This window comes from Merops nubicus, unplaced genomic scaffold (assembly GCF_000691845.1).
Source record: "Merops nubicus isolate BGI_N331 unplaced genomic scaffold, ASM69184v1 scaffold18559, whole genome shotgun sequence".
Taxonomy (NCBI): Eukaryota; Metazoa; Chordata; class Aves; order Coraciiformes; family Meropidae; genus Merops; species Merops nubicus.
In genome coordinates, this window is record NW_008630399.1 from 9,584 (window position 1) to 24,402 (window position 14,819).

General features: G+C 52.0%; 1 protein-coding gene across 1 annotated transcript; it reads left to right on the plus strand.

Moving 5' to 3' along the window:
• Positions 1-1,300: 1,300 nt before the first annotated feature.
• On the plus strand, positions 1,301-3,112 carry EMP1 (epithelial membrane protein 1). Its single transcript, XM_008947295.1, has 4 exons — positions 1,301-1,378; positions 2,038-2,140; positions 2,248-2,388; positions 2,949-3,112. The coding sequence occupies exons 1-4, from the start codon at positions 1,301-1,303 to the stop codon at positions 3,110-3,112; spliced, it is 486 nt and encodes a 161-aa protein (XP_008945543.1).
• Positions 3,113-14,819: the final 11,707 nt, after the last annotated feature.

The window sequence follows — 14,819 nt, forward strand, 5'->3', positions numbered from 1 at the left end:
TTATGGGACTGTACAAAGCCTTTTGTTACAATTTGCATGAAAGGCATCATAGAGTGTAATTCTGCTGTTCCATGACAGTGTTACCACACCCTGCACAGACGCTGACAGAAGCAAACCTCCCCTGAGTCAGCTGGCCCAAAATAACCCCACAGCCAACGTTGGCGACGTGCTCGGGACTGCCCTTCAGTGCCAGCACTGCCAGGAGGAGAGGACAGCCCGGCACACTTTCTAGGAAGCATCTTTCACTGGCCACAGAGTGAACCCAGCAAACACCTTGGCCTGATTTCTGTGGCAACCCTACATGATTAATAACAAAGTCTTGGAAGGAGGGGACTTGGTGTGAAGCTTGCACAGCTGAGATTTGTCCCTCGTGTTTTGTGTTCCATGGAGCAGTCCGCAGCCCTGATGAGCAGTGCATTGGAGCTATCTAAAGCACACTCCCCTCCCTCTCCCATCCTGTGTTCATCCATGACAGCAACTCTTAAAAAAGCAAAAGCTTGTAGGGTACAAAGGCAAAAAAAACCCCAAACCAAACCATTGTATTTGCATTACAAGTGACTCTTACTGCAGTACTAAAGCCTCAGGTTTTAAAAGGGAAACAGGCAGTTTTCACTGCAAACCTCAGCACCCTGCTCTGCCCCACAGCACCTCGGTGCTGTTTCTGCTGGGTTTATTCTCCTTTTCACACAGAGGAGAGGGCCGATGAGCAGGGGCAGCCGCGCAGCCCACCCTCCACCACCTCTCAGCAGCTGATGGATGCAGGAGCAGAGTCTCCTGCTCCACTCCAGCTCTCGTGTGCCAGAGCAGCTGAGGAGGCTGTGCCAAGATGAGGCTGTGCCCTGATGAGAGGGAAAGGGAGAACAGGAAGGGAAAAATCTTTCTTGACCCTGTGAATCCTGTAGGCAAAACTCCTCTTCCTGGAGTATGTCGTTTCTACTCTACACAACCACACACCAGTTTAAGCAACCTGTGTATGTACTCAGGCTACTTTCAAAATGCCCCCAAGCTAACGACCCCTGCTCTACATCCCCTCCCAAACTGCTTCCTTGACCTCCAGGATTTCTTTAACCTCTTGAGCAACTCCCTTTGGACAAAGATTTTGACAAAGGTCTTAGCAATTTTTTTTTTGGTGACTGCTTGCTCCCAGAATGGATTTAAGATCAATCTGTTTTATTGCATGTCAATAAAGCTGATAGGAATGAGAAGAACTGACTCACCCCTTCCCTTCACCTCCTCCCTGTGTTCTCCTTCTCCTCCAGAGCTCTTTGTGTCGGTGACACCACCTGGAAGGGAACCCAAGATGTTGGTGCTACTGGCTGGTATCTTCGTGGTGCACATCGCCACTGTCATCATGCTCTTTGTCTCCACCATTTCCAACGTAAGTAGAGACCACCCTGGCTGAGACCCAGCTGCTGCTTCCCAGCCCTTTCTGGGGCTGCCACGGGGACGGGTGGGAGGCTGCTCAGGTCTAGAGGCTGGGGACCTGTTGGGGAAATACGAAGCTGTGATGGGTGTGCTCAGGAACAGAGAGGCAGATGGAGTGTTCCCAGAGGCAGCCTCCGCCTGCCTCCCAAATCCGAGAGCCAGCAGCACCCCACCACTCTGCACCCACGAGAGTGCAGTGAGGAGCAGTGGAGACCAGCAGATGATGGCTCTGAGGGGCTACTGATCACCTGGCTGTGGCACGGCCAGGCACTGCCCCACGCCTGACTGCACCAACGGCAGCAAGCTGCTGCCGGGGCCACCCCAGGCACCCCTCCAATGCTGCTCCTGAGGCAAAGCCAGAGCAAAGGGGTGGCTGGGACCCCCTGGAAAACCTGGGGCAAAGGTGACCCCCAGCACACCCCCCGCACCCCTCTGTGCCTGATTTTGGGGGGCCCCTTGCACCCCTTGCCCTCGTGCATGGGGAGAGGGGGTGGTGACCTGAGCGGTTTGCCCATCACAGGAACAGACTTCCCCCGTGCTTTGCCCACACAAAATGCCCCCTGGCTTTGGAAGCCCCCTCCCCTTTGATGCAACGGCTTCATCCTGTTTCAGGTTTGGATGGTGGCTTCTTCCAGCTATGGACCGGTCTCCTTGGGACTCTGGTTCCTGTGCAACCAGACCTGCCAGCCCCTGCCAGTCAGCGGGGCTGAGGAAGGTCAGTGGCGGCTGCGGTGGCACTGCGGTGACAAATGGCAGGACCTTGGTGCACAGCACCAAGGCTGGTATTCAACATCCTCACGTTTATACCCCCTGTGTTTACAGCCTCCCTCAAGGCCGTGCAAGCCTTTATGATCCTCTCCATCATCTTCTCCGTCATCGCCCTGGTGATGTTCATCGTGCAGCTCTTCACCCTGGAGAAAGGCAACCGCTTCTACATCACTGGGGCCATCATGCTGGTTTGCTGTAAGTGTGCACACCTCGTCCTCCCGCTGCCCCTGCCAGTGCAGGCAGCCACGTCTGCCACACATGCCCACCCAAGGAGGTTCTCAGTCACTTAAAGGCTTCCAGTGGCCCAGTTTTTGTGATAAAGCACCAAGGAATTGGAAAGGGTTGGGTTTTCTTTTTTTTACTGTAGATAATGAAAGTATTTCCAGATTTTCATTAGAAAAGCCCATGGGGGTTTGCAAAAGAAAGGTAAGAAAAAGAATTCAAGTATTTTGGGGTTCAGGGGAATAAACAGCTACTGCTCATGGGATTCAACACGTAGCACCAAACTGTCTGCAGATCTTATTCCTGTTTTCCTCCTAGCAGAGGTTTGTTCCTCATGGTAAACAAGCCCCAAGTATCTTATGTCATCACATCTGCAAGAGAAATCCTCCACAAATAAGCCTAATGGGCTTATTTCTCCCATTTGGCACAAGACACGTGTTACAGTCTAAAGGGACAAGAGCACCTCCGAAGTCCTGCAGCAGTTCTGCTTTCGGGGCCTTTTCCAACCCTGTTTCCCCTCTTCCTTCCCACAGGGCTGTGCATCCTGGTGGCAGTCTCCATTTACACAGCCCGCTTCACGGGCCAGCTGCCCACCTTCACACGGCCTCACCACGGCTACTGCTTCATCCTGGCCTGGATCTGCTTCTGCTTCAGCTTCATCATCGGCATCCTCTACCTTGTCCTTAGGAAAAAATAAGGCTCGTGGGAGTCCAGGGGAGAGGGTTGGCTGCTGGGAATGGGTAAGCATTGCTCTGCTGAGAGAACTGTTGGGCCAATAGACAGAAAGAGCCATCAGCACCACTGCCACCGCCACAGAACAATCACTAACAAAGCTAGAATCCTCAGAAGCTCCTTCCCCAAAGAGAGGGAGAAACAGCCCCAACTGATGTAGCACTCCTGGGGCTGCTGCACCAGAAATCTGCCAACGACCCAGACAGCTCTCCTCCTTTTCTGCAAAGTCACGTCCTGCCTTCACAAAGCTCCAAGCCCAGCAGCGATGACTGAAGGGCACCACACACCCAAGGGCTACACCTTTTTCACTTCCTGAAGCCCTTCTCACCTACTTTCAGTGTGCCCCATGGGTTGGGCAGTGAGCCTTATGCCCCTTTTTACCCATTGAAACAAATGGGATGGGCCTTTGTTACATTTATAGAAACAGTTGCATATGTGAAAGTTAAAGACATTAAATTGGGAAGCAACCCAACAGAAATGGGATTAAATTCATATAAAATGTCTACAGAAATAAGGCAGCAATTTTCTTTGCTGTGCTGTCTACTCTTTACGTTCCCGTGGTTGAACCAGATACAGGTGGGAAGGGCAAACGTACAGGTGTGAAAGATGGAGAGAGAGGGAGAGAGGGGAAGTGTGGGGTGAAGGTACAGAGGGGCCCTGGTTACAGAGGGTGCAGCTTCTCCATGATGCACATGCAGGGAGGGATCATCTGGGGGGTGACTGCAGTGAAACCTCCTGTTAGCTCCAGAGCAGGGGAACAGTGCTGCAGCATCGCAGGCTGTCACTGGGACAAGGCCATGTCTGTAGGCAGGGGTTTTCCCACACAGCATTAATTGAGAGCCCCACCTTGTGACACAGCTCATCTCAAAGGCAGATGATACGCGTTAGCAGAGGAAGTGTATTCCTTAATAAGAGATGAGTCAGGGCTTGAGTCCTGCTCCTAAGGGCTGCACAGCCTTAGGCCAGTCACTTAAACCGGTGCTTTTCCTTCTGCCAAAGCCTTCCATAGAACTGTACCTACCTCCCAGGGTTGCTGAGAGATTTTGAGTCCACTCTGTAATACAAGGGCCCCGTGTGAAAGGCTGGCATGGGAAGGTAAAGCAGTGGTCCTGCTGCAACCCACAAATTTCTGTCAGTTCGAACAATTTCAGTCAGAAGTGGCATTTGTAAGGAACAAGAGGTCAAAGCTTCCTGCGACTCCATCCACGACTGAAAGGCAGGGAGAATAAAATCACATGCAGGTGCAGATTGTGCATGGATGCTATTTACCTCTCTCTCTTTCTGTTACATTTTCTTCCTATGTAGACTTTATTTGGTGGGTATATTCTAGTACTGTATGTTGCTGTTTCATTAACAAAGGGTTTTTTTCATATGTAGTCATTGTAAATATATTGAAATGCATATTTTTAACTCTGAGGGTATAAAATAAAATCTGATTCCCTTTATTATAAAGAGTTTTGCTGTGTTTTTTTGTTTGTTTGTTTTTGTTTTCATTAGTGTTTCAGATAGTTGTTAATAGGAGCGTTTTCTCTTTTCATTGAAACAAAGCTCAGCCCTTTAAGCTGATACAGAACTACCACGTTCTCCTGCTTGTCAGTAAATGAGATTTCCTGATCCAGAGGGGAGGAGGAAGCAGAACAACTCTTGGAGCTCCTGTTTCAGGCTTTCTGCAAGCTCTGGCAGACAGCATGAGCAAAGGTGACACTCAGTCCTAGAGCCAGCCTTTGCTCCACACCTTGCAGCCCCACCACCATTTTCTGAGTCCTGTCACGTTAGGGGGTGGCAGTCAGGGAATCGCAGTGGCCACCAGCAGGACAGGACACTCTGAACAGAAAAGCGTCTGCCAACAATGATGAATCAACTACAAATCAGAAGGAAAAAGAAAAAGATTGGAGCAAATGACACTATTGATTGTGTCACATGATGTGTGTTTGCTCAAAAATTATCTTCAGCACAGCCTGAAGTGACAGTGACCCAGTGCCACGCAGATGTGAGACACAGTCACAGCACTCCTGCAAGAGCCACTACAGAGTTTCCAAGGAGCAAGGCTCACAAGGGCCAGGACCAAACCTGGCTCCACTGCTTCACAGCAGACTCCTTATACTGGGAGGAGAAACCTTTGGAAGAGGAGCAGCAGAGGGAAAAAGCCAGCTCCTACGCCTGAGACTGCTTCAGAGCAAAGGAAGGATTCCCCCTCCCTGGTCCTTTTTCTGCAGGGCACAGTGCAAGGGCAGGGGGGATTTTCCACAGACAAATGACTAATTCAGGGCTTTTGACTACAGTAAATCAGCTGCAGGAAGCACTGAATACAAGGGACAGCCAAGGGACCAAGAGATGCTGTTGCTCTGTCTAGAGAGTCAAACTGCAGGCTGGGAAAAGCAGCCCAGTGACTGCTCACATTAACAGGTTTCAGATTATCTGCACATGTTCATGGGAGTGTTGGAAAGACCTGCTATGGGAGTGGCAGAAGCCAAAGCTGGCCAAGTGAAGTACCTGACTCCTGGGCTGGCCAGGGGGTGGTGACAGCGCTGCAAGCACAAGGGCAGCACCAGCTCTGGGTTCACAGCTGCCCCCAGCACAGCCAGGCTGGGAGAATGACTCCATCCCCTCGCAGCAAAGAGCATGGGGAAGCAACAACCCAACACCAACAAGAGTGCAAGGCTTGGGGAGAGCATGGGACACACAAAAGGTGATGCTAAGAGTGGTGTAAAAGACCATGGGTTGCTTCCAGCACTGGAGTAACTCTCCAGCTGCTGGCACCCAGGCTGAAGTTAGCCCAAGAATCATCTAACAGAGGAAAGTAAGGCAAAATCAGCATGAAATATCATCCCACTCAAACCACCCAGCCCAGGGGCAGCCCAGCAACATGTGCTGCAGTTGTACTAGTTGTCTTTAGAAGGTGCCTAATCCTGTGGTTATTTACAGTCACAGCTCTGCTTGCTCAGACAATAAGAGCAGTCAGGTACCAGTTGATGGCAGAACTGGGGAGGTATTTTAATCCCAGACCCTTTGTTCCTGCATTGCACAGTGGCTGAGGTGCACGGCTGCAGGCAGCTCCGCTCTCCCAGCACTGCCAAGCCCTGGCATTGGGTCAGAGGTACAGTGATGTGACACACGGTGACGAATCTCCTGTTGCACAATTTCCCCAAGGTATGTGGGTATCTGGTATAAACACAGCCCTTGTCATCTGTCACAGGGCTTGGGAAACTCGACTGCTTTTCTGCTCAGCCTGGTGTGGAAGGCTGTGGCCAGCATCCTCATTCCATTCCACCTCCTCTCTGGCTTCATGTGGACCAGGCTGCCCAGGAACCAGAGGGGTTGGTCTGTAAGGTAAGGGACCTCTAGCCAGCATGTGCCTGGAGACAAGGACAGGAGGAATGATCCTCAGCAAAGATTTTGGAGAAACCAAGATGCTTCATCTGATCTCTTGGGCTAATCAGTGTGTCAGGATTTGGGCAGCAGAGCTGGATCTCTCCACAGCGAGGTCTAGGAGGCAGTGACATGGAGCTCTGCCTGGAGAGCACCCTGCAGTCAGACATTCTAAAGGAGGAGGTGTTGGGGATGCTCCTGCCCCTCTTCACCTTCCAGATAGATCTGCAGGGGGCCAGAGGCCTGGCTTTGGACATTCACAGAGGGATGTGGCTTTTCCCCCTGAGTTTTGTGAAGTATCATAGGTTACTTTTTCTTCTGGAAGCAGCTCCCAGAAAAAAAAAAGGCTGATTTCATTGAAATGCTCACTGTAGAGATTTTTTGTCCCTGTTTTGATGACAGCACAGAGCTGAGGGGGCTGAGCTGTAATTCAGTGAATGAAAGCACTTCCTGGGGCTTTGGGAGGGGATGTGCGGCTCCAAGAGACAGGAAAGTCAACTGAATAGGTCACTGTCTGGTTCCAGAGCCCCAGACCCACAAGTGCACACCCAGAGCAGCTCAGCCCAGCAGATAAAAGGTGATGGGGTAGGCATGGCCTGTGAGGGGGGTCAGGAGGCAGAGGAGGGGAGAAGGAGGAGGGTTCCCTGTGCTCCTCACACAGCAGCAGTAGCAGGTCTCCCCCAGGGCTCCTCGGGAGCTGCTGACAGCCCACGAGTCCTGCGGGTGCCCCTACAAGTTGAGCTGCTCAGCACGCTGGGGGCAGATTTAGCAGCTCCCAGGACCGGGTCCAGAGCTCTCACCACTTGTTTTCAGACTCAGGGAGGTAGGAGCCTCAGCACACTTGTATGTATTTCTGTCAGGGGACTGTCCCTAAACGGCGTTCTGGAACAGGAGATGCTGCACGTGCATCACACAGAAGATAACCAACCGTGCAGCAGCTCTGTGGCAAAGAGACCAGAGGTGCTGAAGCAGCCCCCCGGAGCTGGCAGAGGCTGGCAGGCTCTGCAGGAGAGCCAGGGTGTGGAGGGAGGCAGAGGGGAGAAGTGGGAGCTGAGGTGCTCAGGACCATCCCAGAAGCAAGGAGCAGGAGTACCACGTTCCCAGGAGCGGGGACTGGCAGTGATCAGGTGCCATGCAGGAATGGGGAGGCAGAAGGAGATGGGGGAAACAGACTCATGGACTGGAGAGAGAATGAGATGGATGGGGAGAACCAACAGTGCAGAAGACATGAGGACAACCACGGCACGGGTGGGCTGGGGGGGGATGAGCAGTTCCGTGGGGAGGTGTGTGGGGTTTGGGACACTGCAGCCAGACCCTGGCCAGGCAGCAGGATCGTGTCCTCCAGGCCACACCAGAGGCTGCGGTGCCCGGGCCCACCAAACACCAGCGCGAGACTGGGTGAGCCCAGGAAGCGCCGCGGCGGTTGAAGCCCCCGGTCCCCTGACTAGTCACTAGAGGTCAGTGCAAGCCCAGCAAACGCCTCTGACCAGCCCAAACCTCCCGGTGCCAGGCTGGGGGCACGGGCACCCCCAGCCGGGGCAGCGCTGCCTGAGCAGGGGCAGCCCGGAGAGGAGAGTGCCCCAGCAGGGCTCCTGGGGGCTGGCCTGGCACAGAGGAGGAGAACCCTGCCAGCCACATCCTGCCCCAGCTAACGTCCTGGGAGGGCTTATCACCAGTGAGAAACCTACAGGGCAAAGGGAAATGGAAGAAGAAACTCAAGGGGGAATGAGCAAAAGCCTTCCAACCAGGAGAGCTGCATGGGGGAGCCCAGCTTGGTCCCTTCAGCCACTGAGAGCTGCTCTAGGCTCAGGGAGAGGGACAGGTCTGCTCCTCACTCCTGCAGTCAGTGCCATCCCCTCTGCTGTGTGCTGCCAGAGACACTGGGACAAAGAGATTGCATCAACCTGAGGCAAGCAGAATGGAAACAGAGACTAGAGGAGACACTGGAATGTTCTGCAGGTGCAAAAACTACAGTCCTTTGGGACCACCACGTTCTGCCTCAGGGGGACCCTTTCCAGCTCACTCCCCTTTGCTCCCAGTGGGTCTGAACAAAGCAAGGTCTTCCTCAGTTTCCCATCTTCTGCTGACTGCCTGCCCAACTAGGAAGGACAGTATCACTAATGGGCAAACCAGTAACCAAGCTGCTCCCTCCGCTCCTAAACCACACACCACAGACCCAAGGTGCCAAACCACCAGAGGGAGGAATAAATCAATGTACTCACAGCATACAGTGTGGAAGAATCGAGCTGACTCCAGAACCATGGCATGGTGGAACCAGACAGACAATTATCATCTTGTCCCACCATCCTGGGAGCTCCACTTGCTGTGGAGCCCTTTCAACAACCACAGTCCCCACACAGCTCACACACTGTACACACAAACCTCCCAACCCCACTGTCAGCAGAGTCAGTTCTTATCGAGGTGGCTTCTTGCCCCACCCCCAAGTTACTGTGGAAGGTGGGGGCACCTGGGGGTGATCTCCTCATCAGATCCCACCCAAGGCTGGCCAGACCCTGGGTGAAAACCAGCCAGGAAGGTCTTTCTTGCCTGGTTGTGGACATCACCCATGTGCCAGCTTTCACTCAGGGCTGGAGGTTTAACACTTCACCCCAAGAGCAAGCCCTAGGCTCCTAAGACTGACTGCAGCAGGCCAGTAGCTAAATCTGTATTAAGGTAACCAGATTTCAGAGTTGTGATTTGAACACTGAGGAGCTGCCAGTGAAATCTATGGGAGCTGTAGAAGCTCAGCAAGGTCCATCAATTTCAATATCCCATTTCAAACAGCCAAGCCAGAAAACCTGAACACAGACAACCCGTGAAGACCTTGAAACCCCCCAGCAGGGAGACAAAGAGACCAGGGAAGTCGTTGCTGTTTTTTGCCATGTGCCTACCAGAAGATTTGCAATGACCTTGCTGCAGCGAAGGCAAAGTTTTCATTTGAGGTGCAGTAAAGCCTGCTGTATAATTGCATGCCCATGGGGAGGCATGATTGCTCTCTTGCCAGGGAAAGGGGAATTATGGGGTGGGAGTGTAGTAGAGCCCAAACAACAGGAGATAAATGAAGTTGAGCATAGGAGCTGGGTTTTTCCACTCACATTGAGAGGACTTTGAAAATTATAAAGCGTTTGTTCGATCCAGTCATCAAAGGTCTGGCAAAGGTGAGAGAGGTGCAGGCAAAGGCCACGGGTTTGGGCAGCTCTGGGAGTTTCTGCTGTGCTCTGCACAAATGCCTCTTCCTGCCCTCTCAGCCTGAGCTGAGTGCTGGAGAGAGACCTCCCTCCCCTCCTGCCGTTTGCACCCCCAGCAGACAGGTCCCTCGTCTGTCACCTCCCAGGCTGCCTGGGCAGGAGCAGGAGCTCAGCGGGGACCTCTGGGCTCCTTCTGTGCCTCGGAGCACTTACTGCACACTGGCCCTTATGGACATTCCAGTTCAGGTGACTTTGGCTTTGACACGTACTGAGCACCCACACTGAACTTCTCCCCTCTGGGGTCTCTCTATTCCCTTTTATTTTTCCACTTGCAGAGAAAAATAAACAGATTTTTGGACTATCTGCTTCGAAGGCAAAGCTTAATGAAGAGCAGATGCTTTCTACCACGACTGCTTCCTTCCATCCTTTCCTACATGACTTCTACCCTCTCCCTACTACAGAGATGGAAGCAAAATTTGGCAGAGCAGCAAGCTGAGAGTCGTGCAGGAGCCATTTATTGCCCAGAAGAAAATCAATGCCACTTAGGCCAACACATACACTGGAGATAAAAATACTGCTTGCTCAGAGAAGCCACGAGCAGGAAAGTTAGCCCACTCCCAACCTCCTGACTGCTCTAGCTGTGCTGCATGTCTCCAAATATCAGCAGAGTTCTCGTGCCACAGTAGAATCAGATCTAGATGCAATTCAGGTGGAAAACTGCACAGCCATGCGTGTGCCATGCTTGGTGAAGCTAAGAGAACAAATCCATGTCCCTACATTGTAAACATACTCTTTTTCCCCAAAATCACTTATCTTAACAGGTTTTAAGTAAAATGGAGCTCCTCCTTTGTCACAGTGCTCTCTCTGTGAGAAAGTGCTTTGGATGGGAAGCCACAGACACCGAGTTCTTGCTGCACATCTCCTTCACCATCTGGAACTGCTCTGTTTATAACAGCATCCTTCCTATGCACGGATTCATCTCAACTCTCATAGTTTCCCATAACCTCTTTTGCCAAGGTGGAGACCATGACTGCACAGTCACCTCCAGCAGGTCTGGGAGGACAGATTTCTAGCATGAGAGAGAGAAATGATGCTACTTCTGCTTTCTGGGTCTACCAAGCCTGACTGTCGCCAGCATGTAAAACAAGGCTACTCCCTGCACCCCACCTGCAAGACAGCCAGATTAACAGGCACAGCGTGTGCACCACTTGTCAGTAGTTAACCAAAAGCAGCCTTCTCCTGATTTTATCCCCGGCTTTTCCAGTAGTGGGCTGGCTGACACATGCCGTGTCCCCCCATCACACTGGTTCCTTGGGAACCGCCTTCTTCTTGCCTCCCAGTGCTGCCAACTTCCAGAGCTCTGACAGGTACTGCCCAAAGGGCAAATGTCTCAGCTTTAATCCTCAAAGCCATCGGCAATTATCTTGCATCATGTTTGCCACTCTTCCCTGTCACATGTGCACTCTCTTCCAACAGCACTTGCCTTTTCAAAGGGCACTGCAGACAGCCATTTACACTCTAAATAGATATTAAAATGAAGCCACCTGCATGCCTTCCAGTTCCCGAACTGCAGAGTGATGGATAATGGAAGTGTACCAACACATCAACAGTTTCCACTAGCAACTGCTGCAGAATAGCATGATACCAACTTCAAATACGGACAGGAAATGGCTTTTGATATCAGATGTAAGTTTCAACCCCACAAGAGTCTCTAAAAATAAGCATTTTATACCCACTCGCCCTTCATTTGATACCAAATGGATTGTGGAGAAGGACCAAAGTCCAGAAACAGTAATGGAGGCAAAATTTTAATTAATTGAGCCTATGTTCTTCCTCCTCTCCCAGACCCGCTGCCTCGTTCGGCGCCAGGCATGCTCTGCAGATGAGGCTGTCCTCCTTACTAACTCCGTGTCCGTGTTTGTCTGCATGTCAGCAGCACACTGCTCAGCATACAGAAGTCTGCTTCCCCCCTGGGCTTTTTGATTTGCCTCATTATTATCACTGCTGAGCAGTTCCCAAACTCAAAAGGACTTTTGTCTTCCAGTCACCCCTAGAAAACCAAACCATTATCACAGGCATTTTAGAGACTTGGGAATTGATTCAGAGGCAGATCACAGCTAAAAAGCTGCAGTGCTGGCCATTAATTTTGGACACCACAGTGGCTAGCTGCCTCTACATGCAAAAGGAAACAGCTCGTGGCCACTACTGAAAAGTTGTGTGTATGTGATTTACTCAGCACCACATCCAGAATCCATGGCAAAGGCAGAGAGACAGGAGTGGGCTTCTAACCCCACCGTAATGTTCCCAATGTGTCTAACTGTATTCACCTTCTTGCCTGCATACAGAGGTAGAAGGAAGGTTGCACACATCTCCTCAAGCCACCCGCCACCTCAGGTCAAGATTCCTGATCTGGGAGACACCAGGAAACTTCCCACCAATGTGAACCCTCTGGATGGGAAACAAAAGAACACAAAGCTAAATGTCAGAAGGATCAGTTAACCCCAGGTGCCCCCAGTAAGCCGTGTAGAGGAATCTCCATGCACTCAGAGCAGAGCTGCTGTGGGTTTCAGCATAGTGACTCTGCAGAGCAGACCCCCAGGGCTCCCACCAGCTCCTTTCCTCCCCTGCAATAAGTCATGTCTGTGTAGATCTGCTTTTAAACCATCGAGCACCAGCTCTGCCTTGGCTGAGAACCAAGTGTTGCACATTTGCATCCCAACTTTCTGCCTTCTTGCTCATTGAGCCCATCCAGATGGCAGGCTGGATTCAGAGCTTAATGATCTGCTTCCCCTCCCCCGGTACGTGCTCACTAAATCACGGGCAAATCATCCTGATGGTCTTTTAGAGGGAAGACAGATCAAATACACAGAGTGTGTTTTAAAATGCCAAGTCCTTGGGAAGCTGGTGGCCTGCAGCACTGGTGCACCGCAGGGCTTGCACAGCAGTTTAACCCCCCCGAGCTGCACCCTCCCAGAGCCCACAGCCTGGCACACTCTCCTTTGCCAGCCCAAGCCTGGCTTGCTCACTCCACTCTTGGCCATTTCAGTTCCCTGCCCCCTTCAAAGAAAGGCTCTTCTAGCAAAGACAGGCAGACTAAAACTTTTGGAAAAACCTCAAGAAAAGCCAGAGCTGTGCGTGTTGCAGGGCGGGGCAGTGCTCACCACAGAGGCTGCTGGAGCCCAGGCCTCGAGGGCAGGATCTAACACCCAAGTCATGACCAGGAGATGTACATGGTCATGACATGACACCTGGCTGCATCTTCTGCCCACAGACCGCTGGGATCTGCTCACACAACCAGACCTCAAACACTGGAGAGAGATCTTAAGGTACCTTTACGTGTGGCCACATAAGATACTTTTCTCATCTGAGAAGAGGGTAAAGTGGCACACCCAAACTTCGTCTCAGTAGATGGCCACAGTGCCAACCGACTGCCCCCCACAGCGTCACACAAAGTGGTGGCAGAAGCAGACACTGCTTCTGAACTGTCCTGAGGGCACTTAACAGCCTTAAGTTGAAGACCCCTCTGTGTTCAGCCTGGGGACCTCCAGCTCATTCTCTTCAGACCTTCCAGTATCTGTGGTGACTAAGGCAAAGGCTTTGTGCTCTGTAGCCCTTATTGCTGCTGAGCTCTGACCTCTCCCAAAAGCTGCTGCCCCCGTGCCTGCTCAGTGGGGCATGGTCCTGAACACCTTGCACTCCTATAACTAAATACCAGTGAGTGGTTTGGGATGCCAAAGCAACTAATTCAAGTTTGCCCCATAGCTGTGATATTCCCCACATACTCAACTTTGTTCCTCAAATTAAGTCTTTTTATCATCAGAAGGCTGTTTTCCAGTTCACCGTGTTTCTCTCCACTTGAGCTGGGTCTGACAAGTTATTTGCATGCCTTGAGCTAACCATCTGCACAGCTCACCTGTAAAATACTGCCCCAAATATAAACACATCCACGTGTGCATTCAAACAAAATGTCAGTGCTATTTCTCAAGGAAGATGGGAGCAAAGGCTTGGGGCCAGCAAAATAATTTTCAGCTTTTAAGTGACAGACAATGGAAGTGGTCCAGTCTTGCATCTCCCAAGTACTGGCAGCTTGGCTGGGATTTGGATGCTGATGAAGAGATTCAGTCCATGGGCCTGGTTTCAATTAATGAGCATGTGTCCATATGGCTCTGTGTGTGTGTGTGTTTATACTGAGTGTTCTGCCCTGCCCATGGGTGTTGCAGAAGTACAAGCATGCATGTGTGTGCTTGTGAAAACAGCTTCAGAGCTAGCTCAGAAATACCCAGCAGCACAGGCAAAATCTAGTGCTGACCCCAGGACAGGTGGTCTCGTGCACCCGCTGCCACAAGGCCCTGGCAATAGGGCACTCTGAACAGAACAGCTCTGCTCCCTGGCAGGAACCCAGCAGTGGAAGCACCAAACCCAGGCTGCTGACCCCGTGGCATCTGCAACTGTGTTGGGGCAGGGTAGCAACAGTTGGTGGTGGGACAAATGCCACCCAGGGAGCCAGAAGAACCAAATCCCACCAGAGCTGCTCCTGGCATGCCCAGCGGGCAGCTGCCCCACACCGCAGCAGGAGGGGGCAGAAGCTGCCGGGGCTCACTGCCCAAGTGGCTGGTGCCAGTCTCCCCTGGCAGTGCCAGATCCTGCCCTGCTGCTGCTCTGAGCAGCCTGCCTCCCCAGGAGACATCCTGCTCTGTCTGTGCCTGTGGCTGCCCCCGTGCCCCTGCCAGGCCGTGCCCCTGCCCGGCGTCCCAGCACACAGCTGCCTGGCATGCCCACTGACCTGCTCCTCCCTCAGCTGCTTTTGAAAAGCAGTGTGGTTGTCAGCTCAGCACTTGGCAGGCAGGTAAAAGGAGGAACAGGCAAATGAGATAAAATATTGTACAGGACAGGAACTTCAGACCCAGAAGTTTTTCCTCAATTTGTGCATCTTCAGGATTAATTTAATTCTTTACTGCTCTCCACCTCAGTTTCTTCAGTTTCTTAATTCAAACTTAAGGCACAGTAACGAGGTTGGTGGTGCCCATACAGAACCACAGACTGATGAGCTGCTCACCTGCTCTTTGAAGGTTATCTTGCCTTTCCAGCTCTACATTTCTCTCCCCTAAGATGTGC